The 21179-nt window shown below is 44.9% G+C and overlaps 1 protein-coding gene across 2 annotated transcripts in view; it reads right to left on the reverse strand.

Annotated features, from left to right (window-relative positions):
- LOC119177226 (E3 ubiquitin-protein ligase MARCHF8) overlaps window positions 1-21179 on the reverse strand; it is a 205115-nt gene that overhangs the window by 54879 nt on the left and 129057 nt on the right. For both annotated transcript variants that reach the window (XM_075878282.1, XM_075878283.1), the window contains exons 2-3: window positions 9786-9845; window positions 9305-9485 (exon numbers count right to left, since the gene is read on the reverse strand). In XM_075878282.1, the coding sequence (XP_075734397.1) occupies window positions 9305-9485; window positions 9786-9845 (241 nt within the window). The remainder of the gene's footprint in view (window positions 1-9304; window positions 9486-9785; window positions 9846-21179) is intronic.

The following is a 21179-nucleotide window of genomic DNA, read 5'->3' on the forward strand; positions in this document are numbered from 1 at the left end:
CGTTCTCACGAAATAAACGGGTGCCCTCCAGGCTCTGCGGCGTTAAGAAGGCCACCCTAGCTTGGAGTACGTACGCAGATGCACTAAAATTGCGTTTACTATAATATCGGAATAAAAAAAAAACAGGGGTTCAAAAAAGAAGAAAATTATCTCGAGACCATCTTGGTAGAAAGCGCAGCCACTATTACACAGAACTGGCCCGATACAATTGTTTATCTCGAGAGCCGCTTTTTGTATAGTAAGTTTGTATTACATTTGTTTTTGATTGTTTGTTTGCCTGTTTCCACTGATGTTTATGTTTATGTTTTGTACCACCCCTGCTATGATCTTGTAAAAGATCGCAGTATCAATAAATAAATAAATAAATAAATAAATAAATAAATAAATAAATAAATAAATAAAAATAGTACCTTTTTTCATTCGTGGAAAAAGAAGAATGTTGCTTTTGTTGGAAAACGCAGGAAGTGGAACTTCGTCTGTATATCTTCTGAGGTACAAACTGAAAGCTAGAGCTATTAGCACGTGTCACTTCAACTTAGCTCAAACTGTCTTAAACAAAGCAATGCTTAACGCTCGCGTGTGCTAGAAAGCCCGACTTATGGCCTTTGATGAAATGCCTTACAACTCACGTCCGCGCAGCACCGCAGGCTCGAATTTGTTAGCCAAGTACCAGATACGATCACACTTTCTCCCTAGAAACGCACTCACGACCAGGTGGACTTTTCAAGACAGCATTTATGCACTAGAGAACAGGCACACCTTTTTGCTGGTAAGCTGCAAGGAGAAAACAAAATCTTCCCCTAGTCAGTACATGGGCTTCAAAGAAGGTCTTTCCAAGGCAAAAATTGCCGTTGAAGGCTAGTTACCAGCGAAGTACATGTCATGAATATATATTTCGTAATTCTGCGTTTTATTTCCTTATACGTATCACTTGGAATATCGATCAGCCGATCCCAGCAATGACGGCGTCGCATGAGGCAATGTAAAGAAAGGGGCGAGAAGAGTAAAAAAATTAATGGATCGTTACAAAGTATGGTCCTTCGTATTTCGTAAAGATGTCTTTCTCTGCGGTACTATTTATTTGTTATTAGTCTTTCCGCGGAGCTGTCGATTCTCGAGACAGCGGATACGCTGTTCTGTTCTAACTGTTTCGCTGTGGAGAGGTTGAGTTCCATATTGCCTCGGCTACTCCATATCAATAAGTTCTGCAGCGAAAAGAACAGGATAATACTGAATGGTACCCAAAAATTAACAATCCAAAAAAGCATAATATCACACTGAAACCAGTTCAAATATCATGCCAATGCACAGTTTGCTTGCAGCAGTTCACACTGTCACTGTTCATTCGCCCACCTCCCTTTTTTATACTGTCAGTATATGCAGGAACACATTTCATATATATCAATCCGTGGCTGTCTATCACAGGCGCTTATCCAGTCCGGTCTCCACTAAGAAGTCTGTCAAGAAGATGTTTGCCTTTTTCTGAAGATGCATCTCGGGCCATGGTCCAAGTAATTTCTTTAATGTGAGGGGCTGTCTGTCCAAACTTCTCAATTCGTTCCTCAATTTTGCTCTTTCATTTGCGTATTTAACGCACTCCAAAAGAATATGGCGAACATTTTCTTCTGCATGACCACAGTGACATTCCGGGGAGTTGGATCGATGTATTTTGTGCAGGAAGCTGTTTGTGTATGCTACTTCCAAACGAAGTCTGTATAATAATGTCTCTAAGTGTCGTGAGAGATCTGTCGCTATGAAAAATTTGCTGTGTGGATCAACCTCATAAAGTACTGATTCTTTTGAGTTAGGGCGGATATGCTGTTTAGTGCGAGCTCATTATTACAAAAAAAGTAAACAAAATAATCGCTCTGATATAGAGGTTTCATGAATTGCGTGACCAGTCGCTAGCTTGCCGACAAAGCAACGATAGGACGTAGAACCCTGGCAGTAGCGGTGCGTATTGCAAATGGGTGGCCACCACCACATAAAAGAAAGCATGGTAGCACTTGCAATTCAGTCTGTTCTGTGTTTAGGACTCCCGTGCTATCAAACAATCAAAACGCACAGACTGTAGTGAAACGCCAAATTCCTCATAGAAAAATACACATAGTATATAGTGAATAAGCTGTAAAATAACGCTTGGTTGTTTTCTATTTGCGGATATACAATGATTAAATTTCACTATGACTAAATTTTTGTTACTACCACCGAAGCAATACTCCTAACGCCACAGGGTCGGAAATTGTATGCACAGATTTAGCTGCCTTCAAACAGAACATAAGCAGACGACGCATGCGATTGATGTGAGTCGCTATGAATATAGGTCCTAGCACATGCACCGCCTCCGAAATCTTTCAGCGCTTTCTAGTCTTTAAGGTCGTCTTATAGTCGTGCTGTTATCATGCGTCCCTCCCGGTGAACGGAACTGGTGGCGTCTTGTTTCCGCCATGGTATTAGAGATGACATTGCGACATTTTCGGGACGCTTTTGCACGCATTTTAAAGTTTGAAATTGAACGTGAATAGCAAATACAATGGAAGACGCGGAAAGTGGGATACATGGAATCTGTCTATACCTACTCCATCCTAAACCATAGGCTTTTTAAGTGGCCTGACATTTTGTTGCAGTTCACCTGTAAGGACAACGTCCGATCTCTAGGTGTACTGCAGTATTTCTTGCATGTGAGAAGTCTACGAGGCTTCGTCACTGCATATATAAGGAAATGTACAGTTCCCAATTGTCGAGCGAACCTTCTCTCTGATTTCTTCTACCCCAGCATAGGCTAACAAATCGGATACTGCAAGCTGGTTAGCCTTCCTGAGAGATACTTTATTCTTTCATGTTTGTCTGATGCCATCCGTGAGTCAAGAAACAATATGACACGGGGAGATCAACAGATATAAGAACCAGCAATCTTGCGTTCAACCACAATGGCGATGAATCCACTACACAGTGCATTTAGTTAAAATCGCCGTACACAGTTGAATATTTCCTGCAGCGATGAGCTATCACGCTTTGCCGTTTGACGCAAAAGTCTCTGTCACAGATAGGGCACCGGAAGCTGGTGCACGCCCTTCCCACTTTATCCTTCCCAAAAGTGTGCATGGAGTCACGCGGGTGACATCACCCGCGCCACCTATTCTTCCAAAATGATGTGGCGCACAGTCGTAACGTCACCTAGTCCTCCACAGTTACGCTCTTTTTCTGTCCTTACTTCCGTCCGACATCGGCCGACGTCCACCCAGCGTGGCCAGAGTAGGTAAAGAAAGCGGTCGTCCTAATTCCAACAAATGCAACTTAATTCTGTGCCTAATTAAATCTAGCAATTTCAGTAAAACCACTCTTACGATGGATGTCGACGTTAATGCGACTAAAACACACACATACGCACGACCACAAAAAGTTTACGGACCGTAGAAGCGTAGCGGAAGTGTCTTTGCGACACCTTGGCTACGTCAGTGGCGATCGACAGCACCGTAACGCCCGATACGCATCCCTCCCTTCGTCTATGGTTTTCTGACTGGCTAGAAATAATTTTGAACTATCGCGACGCACTTTTTGGTATCTGCGTCTACGTGCTTCTGCCTCGAGAGCACTTTATGAGCATAACTTTTATGAAAAGAAAAGAGGACTACGCAGCCGACGTACGCTTGGTGCGGCGTGAATTGTCGGCCTGTGACTATCCGAATTCCTTCTTTAACGCTGTCGAAAGACAAATTGCACGTCCCCGATTGCCGTGTGCTGCATCCGATCAGTACCAGATGCAGCACAAAGCGTGCGGGAATACCGTATATTCCCGCCATAAGCGAAGCCCTTCGCTGTATTCTGCGTTCCTACAACGTCCATCTGGCACATGTTCCGGACCAAAAACTACGACAGTCGCTCGTAAATGTGAAGGACAGATTAGCCAAAGTGAAGTTCCCCGGTGTGGTGTGCGCTGTCCCTTGCGCGGAGTGTGACGATGAGTATATCTCTGAAAGTGGTGACTTTGAACGGCGCCTCAAACAGCATATTTATGACGTGAAGAAAGAAAATGTTAAATCCAGTGCCTTGGCTGAGCATCCGTCAGGTGGTCACACAGTCGATTGGGGGAAGGCATGTGTTTTCGCTAGGGAAAAGGGACTCTCACGGCATCTTTATCCCGAGTCAATCGTGATACAAACCAATCCGCGAACTTTAAACAGAAACGATGGTAATCTGCCGTCAGTGTATGCAGGCTGCCTGCGTGATATATTGAAACATACATAAGGCGAACTGCTTTGCACATGTTTTCATTTCACTGTGAACAAGGCTTCCGTGTGGGACCTAAAACGCCCCTTTTCTGTGTTTTATTTCTTTTCAAACGTTTACTTTGGTCGGCGCAGTGCCTCCAGGTTTTTTTTACCTTCAACCAGTACTTTTCTCACTCGGAAACTTTATCAGAAAGTGATACCTAGCCGACGGAACGCCGTTCGAGACACGCCGTGATAGCATTGATTCTGCTATGCAAACAGAAATGTGATGGTCATACTGATAATAAGCGGTTCCCGTGAAAATAATGAACTAACAATGTGCTACGTGGCAGTAGAAAAATGAAAGGCCAGTTAATAACAAGAAGAGCTGTTTCCGGCCTAGCACTGTGGTCGATGGTAGATGGCACACTGCTAGGTGGCGCGGACAGGCAGTTTGGTGGCACGCGCTGCCGTGGTCGGCAAACATTTGTGGTTGACCATACATACATACATACATACATACATACATACATACATACATACATACATACATACATACATACATACATACATACATACGTACATACGTACATACATACATACATACATACATACATACATACATACATACATACATACATACATACATACATACATACATACGTAGATAGATATTGAAACAAGCTTTTGCAAACAAAAACATGTGAGTTAGACTACGCTCTGTACTAAAGACATGAAGCAATTTGCTTCCTCCAAAGAGCGGCACATGCCCAGCGTCACATATCGAGTGAAAAAAAAAGGGCTGGATAGTTCGTTTTGATATTGGCGTCGAATTGATAGAGCTTTCCGTCCGTAAGTGTTCCATTGGCCGGCTCAAATGCTTCGCTGACGCTCCTGCATCACAATTGCCTGAGGTTCTCGCTTACGAACAATGTTGGTGCAACTAGTTTAAGCCCTAGTTTCTTCAAGACGGCAGTCTATTATACTGCTTTGCCCATTGGACCATGAACTACACAGATGATCAGCGTTCCGGAAAGCATGTTAAACAAACAGGCGTAGGAAAGCACGAGCAATATTATAATATATATATATATATATAATCGTAATAATGCATTAATGCCTACACAATCTTTGTGTAGCGCCTTAGCACATCTGTTCCTGGGAATTTACCAACAATCGGTCCATAAAAATACCACATAGACGCTGCTGAAGTCCGTGCGGGCACGTACTCAGTGGCCTAAGTAGACTCTACCCTTCGTCTTTCAAGTGCAAGAATGGTCGCCGACGAAAACATGGCGAGGCAGCTGAAATAAAAAAGTGATACCTCCACTCTCCAACTTCTTATTCCTCCTTGTATGATAAAATAAGTAAATAACATGCCAATTAGGCTACTTCAGGTGTCAGTGCAAGTATAGATGTTACTTAGTATGTTCTGACTCTTGATTTTACGGTAAGACTGGGGTATGTCCTCCACAACTGCGGTCCTCACAAGACGAAGGAGCCTGACGCACCACGTCTTCTAGACAGAGCATTCAAAAGTTATCTGTAGAACGGTTTTGATTGACATTACACTTATTATTATGCTCGAGAAATTACTCAACACAAATAGACAGAATCTACTAAAATCCCTCGTAGATGATCGGAATCACAGAAATGAAATTAAAAATATGTAAATTTTTGGGCATCTCGTACACGTTTACCGAATGGGCACCATTACCTGCGCGGACATAACACGCAGATACATCGCTCATGGTTGGAAGCAACATAACAACACTGTTTTTCAATAAGCCTTTTTCAATTCAGTTCTCTTTGTGCTGAGGCGTTGGGCTGTAAAAAAAAAGGTTGCAGAAATCACGCGTTTTTGTAAAATAAATCGAAAAAAAAGATCGACTGGGGGGGCTGGTGCTGCTTCTGAGAAAAATCGCATGCATAGTCACTTGATATGCAAACTCATCCGGTGCTTTTATGTCGAGTGATGTTGGACGTTTGCAGAAATGTTATGGCCAAGTTGGAGATCAAGCCACGTACTACCTACGAGCTCATATTCAGGAAGCTTTAAGGTGGGGGTGTCGCTCAGAAAAAGAGGAGGACATTCACCATCAAGTATGGAGGATAAAAATCGCGGCACCAATTCTTCAGTTTTTTTTTTCGTTTCCAAGGGTAATTTGATACTTTTCCTGCCCAGAACTCTCATTAGGTATACGATGGAAGCTGTGCGCGTGCAACCAATGCTCCATGTAATATGATTCGCTTTCATTGGAAGAGCATGCCGAAATTCTTTGCATTTACAAGGAGATGTGTACTCTTTGCTTCTTTCATTCATGTCCTCGCAAACCATTACAATAACGCATGTTTACATCCAGTGCGCCCGCTATGATTTCTATTTGCACACACTTATTGAGGCTGGGAGATGAGGTCCAATCGGCCCACCACTCCCATTCAAGCGGGATTATTGCCACGATCATCAGCAGCGTTCGCGCACTGTTTGCATAAGGCTATAGCAAAAGCGAATTCCAGTTGGGCTTCTGTTTGCCTTAGGCTCATGTGAGCGCGCACAAATTCGAACGGTGCAGAAACCGTGTGCGCACCAACGCGACCACTATATACACATGGCTTTTTTTTCGTCTTCTTCTTTTTTCTGTCACCAAGAACTCACTTCTCGTTCATCGTCAGCTGCTTGTCACTTGAATGCAAAATCTGCAGTCTATAATTTCTTTGACGTACACGCGCAAGGTTGCTTCGAACACGCTGTAATTACATGCTCAGCAATAGCGTAGCATTGCGAATGTGAGAATAGCGATGGAAAGAGTAAATGTTTGGACGAAAGTATTTGTGTACGCTGCCTAAGCAGGGATTTTTCGCACCACACACACAGTTTACTGACAATACAGAAACACATTGACAACTCGCGCTCACCAAGATCTTACCAACGCCTTGTTCAGTCTGCACTATGTAACCGGCATCGCAGTCGGACGCAGATGTGAGGGCGCAGTATGGTGCTGCTTTGTTCGCGCAAGCACCTACTGGATAGTTATCACCGTTCCCTTCCCATCGACATCCTTTGGCTCTATGTCCTTCCCTTACCCAGTGGAAGGTAGCGCTATGTAATGTATTGTGACAGCAATTGAGACCTCCGCCGTCGATTAGCCGAACCCACCCTTTCCGCTACGCCGCCGTCTTTATCAGGCCCCTTCCTCACCCTGAGGTTCGCCGGCCCCTAATGGCGAATAAAAATAAAACATTGCCTATTCCGTCATGGGAGATCAATCTCGTGCTCCTGTGTTTATGTGCAGGCACTTGCGCCAACAATGCCATTGTGAATCGTATTGCTTAGTGCGCTCCTCCACATGCCCCCGTGCAGGGTAGCCAACCAGACTACCTCTGGTTGATCTCGCTGCCTTTCTGTACACACACGCTCCTCCTATTCTAGGCACATCCCCAACCCTGAAAGTAGCGACCGCTCAGTCTCTGTGGCGCATTATTCCGAAGATCTCTCTTGGGAGAATGGATCTTATCTTTTGCGAATGGATGCATTTCACTTGGGTGCCAGAAATGGAACACATCTCCGCAAGTCTTTTCTTCGAGTTGCCTAATGCTGTACTGTTATAGCTACTTATTTAACTGTGCTCTCGTACATGAAATCACATTCTACGCACACTATGCCTCCTAATTTCTTTCTTTTCTTTCTCTTCTCTTGTATTCTCTTCTGTTCTGTTTTGTAAAGGCACACTTTTAATATTTGCATAAGCAAAAAACGCTTTTCGGTAATGATGTTAGAATAATTACCGCACTGAAAGGTTCTCCTTGCGGTGGTCTCTGCTCTATTTCCAAAACGCTTTTTCATATTCTACCCAAATATTTGCAATAAAGTTGTCCCCGATCGCTCAGGGGTCCGAGAAGGAACCAGGTACTGCTAACGCGTGTATACGCCTAAAGTTCGAATTGTAAAAAGCACACACCTGTACGACACCGAAACAAATCCACAACAGAGTGACGACCACTGCTGTGCGACAGCAATACATATCAAGTAGTGTATCACACACTTGACCACCTAATTTATATGTGGAGTTTCACGTCCCAAAATCGCCAAATGATAATGAGAGACGCCGTAGGGGAGGGCTCCGTAAATTTTGACCACTTGTGGTTCTTTAACGTGCACCCAAATCTGAGCACATGGGCCTACAGCAATTCCGCCTCTATCGGAAATGCAGCCGCTGGAGCCGGGATTCGATCCCGCGACCTGTGGGTCAGCAGCCGAGTACCTTAGCCACTAGACCACCGCGGCGGGGCATCACACACTTAACCACTTCTGCACTGATCTTAGTTTCCGTGCTGCCAACTAGCACCAACAGTGCACAGGAAGCGTGAGTGAAGAAGAAAATGTTGTACGTGGCGTAATTTTAGGTCGACGCATTCTGAGCAATGATTCATGTTCAGAGGTTACGATAATTGTAACGCAAAGCCTACGAAAAAATACACACAGAGAAAACACACAAATCATGTGATATGCTGTCAAAGAAAAAAGGAAAGGAAATCGGGCCCATTGTTCAGTGCGAACATAGGCAAGAGCCTGCCACTGCGATTGAATACCGTCCAATTGGCTTCGGCATCATTAACTAAAAAGTGAGATAACGAGTAGGAATATTCCACTCGCCTACACGTAGTAACGGAAACGCGCAGGTGTTACCTAACAGTTGTCGAAGCCACGTTATCAAGTTGCACCAGTCTCCAAAGTCCACATGAGATGCTCTGTCGACTCGTAAGTCACACTTTTGCACGAGGTTTGTACTTCTGAGCCACGCAAAACGTTTCCAATGGTGCTTGTCGTACGACCACACGATAACCTCTAATTTCCACTTCGAAATTCTCTAGTCATTTGATATCCATGAGCGCAATGCGCACCACAGTACTGCAACTACGGTGGACGCGCACTGAATTATAATTACTGAATCAATGACCATTTGCGCAACATGTAGGGGTGACAGCACCAATGTCATGGCAACAAGAACACATCGCAATATTTTTTTTGTGTGTGATGTAAATTAAAAAAAAATTAAGTAATAATAACTGACTGAATTTCAAATGCCACTTACAGCTGTGCTCACTGGTGGGCTCCGTATTAGTTTTGACCATAGGGAGCTCTGTAACGTGCATCCAAATATCTGCGCATGACCGTTTTTGTATTCTGCCTCCATAAGAGAGCTCGCAACCCCGAGTTCAACAGCACAAAGCCATAGTCTCTGTACCAAAGCAGGAGATAAAATTCGATGAAACCTGGAATAAACGACACCGTGTACATTGGTCATACGCACAGGCAAGGACCGCGTGCACTTGCATCGCCTATCGCATCTGTTTATTTTTATTTTTACCGACGACTAGAAGCCGTAACAATGAAAGACAAAAGTAGCCGTCGTCGCTTAGTATGTCAGAACTTTTAAAAAAGTCAAACTAAGATAACGCCCCCCCCCCCTTGTTGTGCGCATAGCTATTGGCAATTCTTTACTCGCAAGTTTATCCATGACCGATTCGGAATGCGCAAGCAGAAAACGTCTTGACAAGTGACTTAGTACTTACCCGATCAAGCTGCTCTTTTCTGCAACAGTGTCGCAAGGGCCGTCCTCACAGCCCCCCGACCTGCAATATGAATAAATTGAAACTGCTATGAAGAACACAGTGCACTTACTGAATACATATACACTGAACAATGTTGCAACTGCATGTCAGCTTCAAGGGTGACGCAAAGTGTACACCCTACGTTAACCCCTTTTCCTCCTCCCCCCACACAAAAAGGCAGAAAAAAGTTATTAGCATCAGCATTCGCAACTCTTATGTCTACTTGACCATGCGTCGCTGACGTTTTACCACTGTAGAAATATAAGGGAGGTAGTAACGTTCGAGTAACAGTGTTAGTGGAGGTTGCTGATTTTGTTGGTCAGAGGATATGCTGCAATTGTGACAGCTTTTATAGAAAAAAAAATTTGGCAAATAATAATTTTGTTGAATATGTCGAAGTAACAGTTTTGCTCTACGTCATGGCAGATGAATATCCCAGCAGTATAGTTATATGAATCTCGGTCGATAACGTCGATGATATGTCTAAGTTCATGGTTACTCACTGAGACAGCGTTTGCTACGCCAAATAGGGTCATTAATACTTTGAATTTGGTGTACAAGTACGTCGTGTAGAAGTCTCAATATTCTGTGGGTGCATGTTTACGGTTTATTCGTCTCTTTCTGCATACGTTGTTATATGAAGATGTTTTTGTGGTGTGTATTTTCAGGGTAACCACATTAAGTAAATAGCGATTATTTGGGGTGAAACATATTATATAGGGTCTAGGCTTGTCCGTTGTGTATTGCCCATTTTCCGGCGCAGCACATACAAAGTACCCACTATACGCCCACCGTAACTTCCATGAAGTAGTAAAGCACCCACTATCAGTCACAAGTAATAATTCTTCGTAAATTGTCCCATATAGACAATTTATCACTCAAATGATGCATGATGTGACAAACTGAGGGCTTTGCGGAAAAGTGGTTTCCAAAAATGTCTGTTTTCTAACCAGATGCTAAAAAATACAGCCCGTTGGCCAGGAATATACTCAGCAGTTTCTTCATAACAATGGTATGGGAGAACAAAACGGCATCGTATGCTAACCAAATGATGGCAGGATACAACTATTCTGGGCACTATAATACGAATGTCACAAAATAGGGAGGATGAGTGAGATTACCCCTTCTTGGGACGCTGTGAAAGCCGGTGCGAATGCGATTACTTCGCCGATGGGCAGCGCCCTCACCCCTTGTCGTGGCAAGTCAGTCAACTTTCTCTTTCACGGGCGCTCTTTTCTTCGCGAAACAACTCGGCAGGCCGCACCAAAGGGAGAGATCAAGCGGCCATGATACCACTATGTCATTCGTCATTCTGCTGATAAGCGAGGTAACCGCTACACATCTGTAGAGCATTATGTGTAGTTTAATTATGCTGCAGCTGATGAAGATGAAGAATAAGCGCGTTCGAGAGCATACATTCTCTTTCTGCCATGGATGAAAACGAACGCCAACACGCTCTCACTTGCGAAAGGCGGCGCCGACAGAGATGACAAGCGAGAGTTCGGGAAGCAGTGGTAAAGGGGCAACGCCGACAACAAGCTGTTACGCAGGAGAGGAGAGCGGGGCATGCGGCGGTTCATCATCTACGCGGACAGCACGCTACCCCGGAGGTGAGAGCTCGGGAAGTAGTGATCAATTGCTTCACGGCTCCTGTTCAAGAGCTTGAGGCGTTTAACGCAAGGCAACGGACAGTACGTAATCAAAGGCCAAATGATCAACGTCCCAATAGACGCTCCCAAAAACGGTGCGATACCTTTCTAGAAACATACCAGAACACGCAGCCATCGACCTGCACACAAAGTAAAGGCTGATGAACAAGCCCTCGTACAAGTGCAATCTAGTCGGGAAACAGAAAATTCACGCCTCGTCGAAGTACCTAGAAGACTCACTCCTCTAGAAACACCTATATATAAATAAAACGTGCACAGACCTCGTCTTTGCCAACTTCGGTCAAGATCGCACCGAAGAACCATTGACTTTACATTTCACAGACCACGAAGTAGTAATAATGAAAGCGAAACGAAATGAAGAACTCAACACAACACACAAATCATGACCAGTAAAGCGTTGTTTATACAGAACACACGAGTTTTAACTAATTTACGTGCGCGAGTGGGCCGCTGATGTAACTCCCCAGTGCCTCGCCCACTCGCGAACTCGTCATGGCCGACTCGCCATCGACAAGACAGTTGCATGCATTTTCACGTTTTTCATCTGGGTTTATGCTCATCTGCTGGGCATACCCCTGGCTACGCCACTAAAAAGGCCTCGAATAATTCTCACGCGACCGTATCTTTGCTTCAGCCGAGAATCCTAATCTTGCCCCGTCGTGGCTGACACTCATGTGCATGGCAATGTTAAGGCAAATGCGCGCCATCTTCACCTTTGAAAGATAGCTCGTGTTTTCTTGCCTGCTCATTCACGCAGCGTCCGGTTTGGCCGACGCTTACCATGCCGCAGGATAGCGCAAAATATGTTTTTTTACTGCACATGTAGCACATTTGCTTATGACTTGAGGTGTTTCTTTTTTTTTGAGAACGAGGCTTCTTGCGATTACCAGGTGGACACAACTGGGTGAGCTTGAGCGATCTCGAGAACAAGACGCATACTCCGTGCCGTTATAGCAGTTTTTTTTTCAGGTTGGAGAACACACGGTGTATATGGTCTTGTGGTCTTCTCCGCTAGCTCAACCCCCTTTTTTGGCTTTTCGCTCATTTTGAGGATAAGCGACTCGGCAACGAATGTTATGAGCGAGCGAAGATACCCAGTTAAGACAAACGATCCATTTGTCGAAAAAAAGTTGCGTGCACTGTGTTTGACGCGATCTTACAAGAGCAGGCTAAGGCATCGATATGTTTTAGAATGTGCTGATCTGTACGACAACAATCCCTTCTTTGCCTCTGCACAGGCAATTACCGTATATACTCGCATAATTTGCGCGCCCCTAATATTTGGCCCACATTACGCAAAAAAAAATTACTCGCCGAAACAAGCACCAGGAGTAGACAATCTAAGACCGATTTTCTTAACTTCCTGTGTCGGTAAGGTCACAGAGCATGCCCTTCTGAACGGACTCAAGGTGCACCTCGAGACCAATGACATGTACACCTACACCATGATTGGTTTCAGAGCTGGCCTCTCGACACAGGATGCCATGAAGCTGATAAAGCATCAGATCATCGACCGGAGCACAGGAGATACCAAAGTCATCCTTGGATTAGACCTGGAAAAGGCTTTCGACAACATTTCTCACGAATTGATTCTCCAGTGTATTGCCAGCCTAAGGCTAGGGAAGAGGGTGTACGACTTCATGAGATCGTTTCTTCGCCAGAGAACTACCAAGCTCAAGATTGAAGGGTACTCCTCACGAGAGATCAACCTCGGTTCACGCGGCACGCCTCAGGGCTCAGTTATTTCACCAACACTAATTAAAATCGTGATGATCGGGCTCTCGAAGGAACTCACGAATGTTCAAGGAATAGATCATACCATCTACGCAGATGATATTCATATGGTGCACCAGCGGGAGCGATGGTCAAGTTGAAAAAGCCATGCAGCGCGCAATCGACGTGACCGAACGTTTCTTCCGTCCCACCGGTCTCAGCTGCTTCCCATCGCAATCTGAACATACGTATACCATGTACACTGAACGGTATCCCAGTGCGGATTGCCCTACCTGTGGACTGTCAGCAACATTCAATCATGTGTTTTGGGAATGTGAAGCCATCGGCTTCACCCTGAGCGAAGACAGGTGGGCTGTACTTTTGCAGCCCCTAATTTAACGATCAAACCCTGGCCGTCCAGAGTGCCCGTGAACGGGCCGCCAAGCTCGGCTGGACGGTCCCTCCGTGGGATTAGCCGGGTGGCGCGTGGTCTCCCCTGCGTCTTCTCAGGACTAAAATAAAGTTTTAATCAATCAATCAATCAATCAATCAATCAATCAACGCGCATATTTTACGCTCCCCGACCCGCCTGAGGCGGCTCACCGGCGCGCGCACCAAGAGACATCGAACCTTTGAGGTGGATTCACACGAGGGAACGGAGGAGGAATTCTCGTAGCGGACGGCGAATCACCTGATGTGCAGGTCATCGAAACTTGCCGTCGTCGCTTTATCCGCTCTCCTCCGCTCGCGGCATGGACGGAAATGCGTCGCCGCTATTTCGATCAGTCCGTTTGAAGGTCGTCTGCCCTCGATCGAGATCATAGAGAGAACTCTGGCGCTAGTGTCTTTGGGAGCTGCAATGCACGGCGCTTCGGCGAGCATGGGAACGATGGATAGTACACACATTTGTCTAGTCTTCGTACATCTGGCCTGCTTTTGGCTCCGTGTGTGTTCGTGTGGCTTGGAGCTATTTTCTCAAGAAACAAAAATCAGCAAATCTTCAGCGGTTGCGCTTCACCACCTTATTTTTTATACTTACCTTTCCAAATCGGGTCGCGAAGTTCAAAAGGGTTGAATCTTTCTTTCGAAACAAAAACGAAACAGTGCAAGAAACGAAGCCGCAAGTACGACTCGCCGCCTGCAAGTACGAAGACTAGGCAATTTGTGTACTACCCACCATTCCCATGGTCGCTGAACGATTGCAGCGACAGAGTCCCCTCTGGTTAATTTTAGGAAACTCTATGATCGAGAAGATTCAGCGTCAAATCTGTCAACATCGATTGGATTGGCGTGGTTAGGAAGTAGGCTGCCGGCTTAAAAGCCCCGTGTTTTAGTTTTTTGGCAACGAACAAATGTGTTTCGTGTGACAGTGGAAGAGGCGAGTGGTTTTTGGTCACATAAGTGCGCGGCATAAGCATAGGGGTCGAGAGTATGCACGAGGATTCCGCGAGCGTAGCTTCTGCTGTGTGCATGGGGCGTCTCCGCTGCTGCGCTGGATCGGAGTAATCACGTGACTGTTCGGTCCGCGGAGCAGCGAGATTTTGCCCTCGCGTGTGAATCTAGCTTTGGGTGCCTTGAAAGACATGAGTCCAGAGCATCCACCCGTACTGAAAATGCATGGTCCAGTGTGTCTACAGTCGGATAGTCAAGTCCGTCACCTGCAGGCCCCGTATTCACAAGAACTTACTCAAGAATTGTTCGCAAGATAAAATTTCAGACGCTGCTGACAATGGAAGTATGATTCACTAAGACGGTAATGTCAAACAACCATTTGCGAGCTATAAGATTTCTCAATTAGGTCCAATATGCTGTACGAGTAGATTTATCCAACGTACTGCGTTGCATGTCCCAGCATGCATGGCTTTGACCGTGGTATCAACAACTTTTACCCAATATCTTTCTCGAGTGCTCAACATATTCTGCAAGAACTGTGCCGAGAGCATCGACGATGGTTATCGAAGCATGCAAATAACCTTACACTTTAACAGAGCTACTGCTGAATTCATTAAATCGTGCGCATAACGGTGTATATCTGTTGCAGTGATGGTACTTATACTCCATTTCAAACATCAGGTGCAACGCTGTGGAAGCGAGCGAGACTTCTTGCAGTAGATGTGTTAGCACCGAAAAATTGTTCCGTGGTTTGTCACTCGTAGTGAAACTTTTAAAGACGATAGTCTTTCTTGGGGATCTTCGACGGAAAAATTTTGGTCTTTGTCTGCCCTAACGGTACCCCAAACGACGCTAAACGGCCAACCGCATTCGCAGCGCCCACCAATATTGCTCAAGGTTTACGCGTTTATAGTTGTGCGATTGTCAATTAAAAAGCAATTATTGCGCATACCTGAGGCGCCACAACAACGCTTCGATGTTTTCTATGTCTGCCTTTATACTAGAAGAGGCACACACGAGTAACTCTAAGGAATGTAGTGTTTAATCATGCTGCGCTGACAGTGCAACGCGATGCTCAAAAAGGTGTTTCCAACGCTTTGCTACGACGTCACTGTGGTGGCACCTGCCCGTCGCTTGGCGTTCTACACCTTATCACCTCCAAGACTGGCGCGCATCTTTCTCCGCGGGCTGCACGCTTTCGTTTTCGAAGATAACTGCCAGATGGCACTTGTGTCTAACGTGCCTCGATGCGCTCGTTCGCCTCCGCTACACGCTCGAGGCACTCTAACGCAGCGCCTGCAGAATACCATTCACCGATTTTCTTGCGCAGAACACCAAATAAACGTTTTGTTCACTCTCTCCAGACGCAAGACTATCGTTTTTCGACGACATTTACAGTGTAAAATGTAGAATCGGGCCAAATTTTTTTTCGTTTTTAGACGAAGTAACAAATGAAGATGCTCTGTGCCTTACAAATAAGCAAACCTATTATTGATACGGTTGTCAATACGTTGATCTGCATTGATTAGCATCTCTTTGTTTCCGTATAGGGGCCTCCCTGATTTGTTCCGGTAGCGCTTATTCGGAGCCGATGGCGGAGGCCACGTCTACAACGAGAAAATCCAAGCTCGAGACGCACAGACTTACACATTTTGCTGACTGTACTTTTGTCATAGCTTTCACAGCGTTTCATCTGAGACATAAAACGGAGAGGCATTGTTTCTCTTTCAATGGTGCAATTTTTCTGGGAACAGGGGCCGAATTCACAAAACATTTTTTTTAGGTAAGTTTTCGTCGTCATTGGTTGGCACGCTTCGCCAGGGACCTGTTCAGCACTGGAATTGTTTGATATATTCTGTTGCGAACACTTTCTAGTGCAATATATTTTTGTGAATGCGGGCTTAGAGTCATCAACCACAACATCTGCCGCACTTGTTTAGACAGGTAGAACGCCCGACTAGAAGAGATGTAACGGTTTAAACTCAGTGAAGAACGCGACTCGTAGCATAAGCATCCCGGATAGGTTCACATTCAGCAACGAATGAGCGCATGAATAAGCTAGTGCAACGTCAGAATGTGCAACCAAGAAGTAATTAAACATGCCATACTGTCTCCAGGATGACTCTCTTTGCTATCACATTGGTTGCAGTATTGGCGCGCCGAACAGGGCCGATGGTGGAAATAGTGCAATATTGAGCTGGCACTTTGCAGGTGAGACTGACCAAGCAGGTCCTCGAAACCAGAAACACCGAAAAAGCAGGTGCTGAGAGGTTTGTTTTATTATTTCATTTTGACAGTATAAGGTTTCTGTGCTCAGGCTCTTCAGGTACCGTCTCTCATTTTGCTGTGCAAATGTTCTGAGTAATGATTATGCACCGCTGCACCTGTGTGGTAGTTCAAATGTGTAGTTACATAAACGCATATTAACCGCGGACGCACGCCACTGAGGGAACGTGGCTCTCGGGTTTCCACCGCTCCTACACCTCGACGGGCTTGCGAAGGATCGCGCAAATCTGGCGTCAATGAAATGCACCTGCTGGTAATTAGTGACAGTGAATTATGGGACGCCTTCAATCAGTCCGATATAAAATGTGAAAACTAGGTCTGAGAGCCAATGAACGCTATTCGCATCAAAAACCTAAGCGAACAAACCAGAGAAACTGAACCAGCTTCGCTTTGCTATATACAAAAAAAAAAAAAAAACTTGGCCCATAGCCGACGATGCAACTGCAGGAAAAGGCTAACATCTTTTAAAAATTATTATTAAGCTGAATTGCCGACCTCATAAGTCATCGCTGCAGAGGGCGACGGAGGCACTGCATGATACAATTCTTATTGGCGATACCGCGCTGCGATCATGTTCGGTGGTAGTGACGTGTCATTTTTGCAGCCATCCATCACTTATAGCGTAGGATAGCAAACCGCCTGGGCCGTGTTGGTGAACCGCCTTGAATCTCTTCGTTTTCTCGTCTCTGTCTTTCTCTATTCTGTGCATTTTTCACTGTACATACTGAAAAACTCAGATATGTGTTCGTAACAGCGATCACTCTTGAAGATGACTGAGCGCGTTATCTGCTAAGTGTGCCAGTAAATATTACGATAACTTGCACCCAACTGAAGACCGAGAAAAAGAAACTAAACGCATTGCTAAGCCCTCAATTATACATCATCACTGTACATCACGCTAAGGCGCTTTTAAATTCAGACTTTGAATACGTTGCATTCAAACCCTTAATCAGCTAACGTATGTCGGGCTCGTTATCGAGGAGCGGGTTGATGGAATACATCTCGAATAAACACGGCATTCATTTTGAATATTGTATAAACGTGACATCGCCCATTCAACTAAACCCGCTCCATTCTTCACCCAAGATGCAGGTCTTGTTTATCCCCTACGCATTCTGTTCAAGGAGCTATAAAATCCCCTTGAACGTTCATTGTGCTGCTTACGCATTTGCAACACCAATACTTTGATAGAGAGGCACTGGATATGATATACTCCCAATCGCAGCTGTCCGTCCTACGATATAAAAAATAAGAACTGTAATGTGGAGGTAATCATAACGCAGGACAGCTTGTCACGAGTGTCTTGTCAGTTCAAATAGTGCCTAGCCACGATGCAACTCGTAGTTTTCCCTAGTGCTAGTCTCTTTCTGCCCGCTGACAGCTGCTTTAGAGCAGATGTAATGGATTACCACTGATTGCAGTCCCAGAGAAGGCAAACGCATGAAGGGGAGACAGAAAGTTAGACGGGCCGAAGAGATTAAAACGTACGCAGGTATAACGCGGCAGCAGAAAGCACAAGACCGGGTTCGTTGTCGGATCATGGGAGACGCCTTTGCCCTGCGTAGTCAGACTGATAATGATGATGAAAACACATAACACAAACGCACATGTAATTACAACTGCATCTGAACCGCCATCGTCCAGTTATATATAGTTATAGCTGAGCGGGCCAGCAGTCCCGGCGGAGGGGCGAGCAGAGCGAAAGAGAAAATGAAGAATAAAAATTGGCAGATCCCACGTACCATGAGAATTGGTGATATGAAAAGCACGAATGACGAAGGTTGATATGTCACTTTAAAATCGGCACAACGTTACGAGGCGGACTTAAATCATGCCGTACATGACTTTCAGGTTATGATTATCATGGTTGCGCCTGGCATTTGTGCTTGTCGTCCCTTCACGCCACGTAACACCAAATTTGGTATGTATGTAGTAAAACGGCCAAGAGCGCACTATGAGCGTAGCATTTAGTCAGGCTTCACGTGACATTTATGTCATCATTATCATTTTTGGACGTGTCACCTGCCTTCGTCATCCATTCACGTCACGTAATACCAAATTTGGTACATGTGAACCTAGCGAAACGGCTGCGTGAGGTGGGTAGTCATGTTCTTACGCGACGGGCATGTCATGATTACCATGTTTGGACGTGTCCTTTACCTTTGTCGCCCATTCATGTCGCGTAATACCAAACCCGGTATATTTGAAGCTAGACAAACGGCCGCGAGCGCATAATGAGCGTAGTATGTAGTCATATTCTTGCATGACACGCATGTTATGATCATCATGTTTGCACCAGCCGTATATCTTTGGCATCCATTCACGTCACATAATACCAGATTTGGTATATGTTAAGATAGCGAAACGACCGCGAGTGCACCATGAGCGTGGCGTGCAGTCACGACTTACAAGACACGCGATTGCCACATTAGGGCTTTTCGCTTATGTTTCGGCCATGCAGTCATGTCCTACCATACTAGATTTGCAATATGTCCCGTGAACGTAACCAACGCGAGAGCGGAAAAACCATGGCATGTTAATCATGACATTTGTCACACACATAACGCGATTTTCGTGTTTTGACTGGTCACTTATGCTGGTCATGGCATGTTATGCCATACCAATTATGGTATAGATCTCATTATCGAAACGGCCAGGAAAGCTAAAAGTCGTAGGTGGCTAGATAGATAGATAGATAGATAGATAGATAGATAGATAGATAGATAGATAGATAGATAGATAGATAGTGATTATGGCAGACTAATGCGTTGGTTTTGCTTCATTAATAAAGATGAAACAAATATGTCAAAATGGCAGCCCTCAAATTGAGAACGCTTACGATGCGACTAGTGCAAAATCATTGAAAAGGCAAAAAAAAAAAACGTCCCAAGCAATAAATAAATAAATAAATAAATAAATAAATAAATAAATAGAAATTCTGTCCAAAACAGAGACACGATAACACTGAATTGATTCGACTATTCTGAGTTAACCAAGGTCTGCAGCATATCATATTGAAGTAAGACCCCGAATGCAACGAAAAATCGCACAAATTTGCGCATACGTCATTGTTTTAGCTTACATCAGCAAGATACTGGTGCGGCAAGTTTTTTTTTTTTTCACTTCACTTTACCTTCCACTTGCGTCTGTACGACTGTTCTAGTATTATGGGTGAGCGCGAGCAGCGGCGACGCCAGCATGCGCGAATCATTGATCTCTCCTGCCCGCATATGGACTACTAACAACACAAGCTTACAGCAAGGATCGGCACAGCGTTTCGAGGGAAGCGGTTGCGAAATTTTCATCCCCCTCATCGCACTAAGTACTTCGCTGCTTAGCCTAGAAGAGATCGCCGTCGCGGTGAAGACGCGTCTCTATACGGACGCGTGTTTGGAAGCATCGGTCTTCGCAGTGTTCGGCGCCAGGGTTCGGTGGGCTTGTCAGCTATGATAGAATGGCTCCGAAGCGCACCGGAGTCGATGACCCAGAAGCCGACGTCACAGTGTTGCCAACGGCAGCTAGTAAACACGCGATTTTTCGTCCCGTTTTCTTTTCTGCCATGTCGCAAAACGACGACGGCGTGCGGCCTTCATCGAGCGAGGATGCAAACACGTCGCTCGAGGAATGCTCGTCGGAAGAGGGGGAAAAAAAGAAAGCGACGGAAAAGCTCGATGTTTTGTTCGCTTAAAGTTTACTACTCTCCTTGTGTAAATGGGGTGGCCGTCTGACGGCTGCGGCTGAGAGTTACGATTTTGTTCCTACGTGCCTTCCACCACAAACAGGGGCAAGTCGGGTTTGCTGCTGACGTGGGAACTGCGCGCTCCAGCAACAACACAACGTAACAGAAGTGACGGACGAGTTTTTCGAGAGCGACGACTGCGATGACGATAGTCTGACTCGCTTAAATGTGCGGTTTCTTTCCCACCTGCTACTCCTGGTTAAGAGAGCGCATAAACGTATCGCAGTACACGTGGAACAATGTTTATGATATATTGCACCGTATTCGCATATATATATATATATATATATATATATATATATATATATATATTTATATATATATATATATATATATATATATATATATATATATATATATATATATATATATATATATATATATATATATATATATATATATATATATATATATATATATATATATATATATATATAGTCCAGTAGATCCTCCGTGAGCGGTCACAACGTGGTTTATTTCGACGTTTCGGCCTAGAGTCTGGCCTTCATCAGGATTGAAGGTACAAAGTGATGGTGCTCAGCTTTATACAATCTC

This window comes from Rhipicephalus microplus, chromosome X (assembly GCF_043290135.1).
Source record: "Rhipicephalus microplus isolate Deutch F79 chromosome X, USDA_Rmic, whole genome shotgun sequence".
NCBI lineage: Eukaryota > Metazoa > Arthropoda > Arachnida > Ixodida > Ixodidae > Rhipicephalus > Rhipicephalus microplus.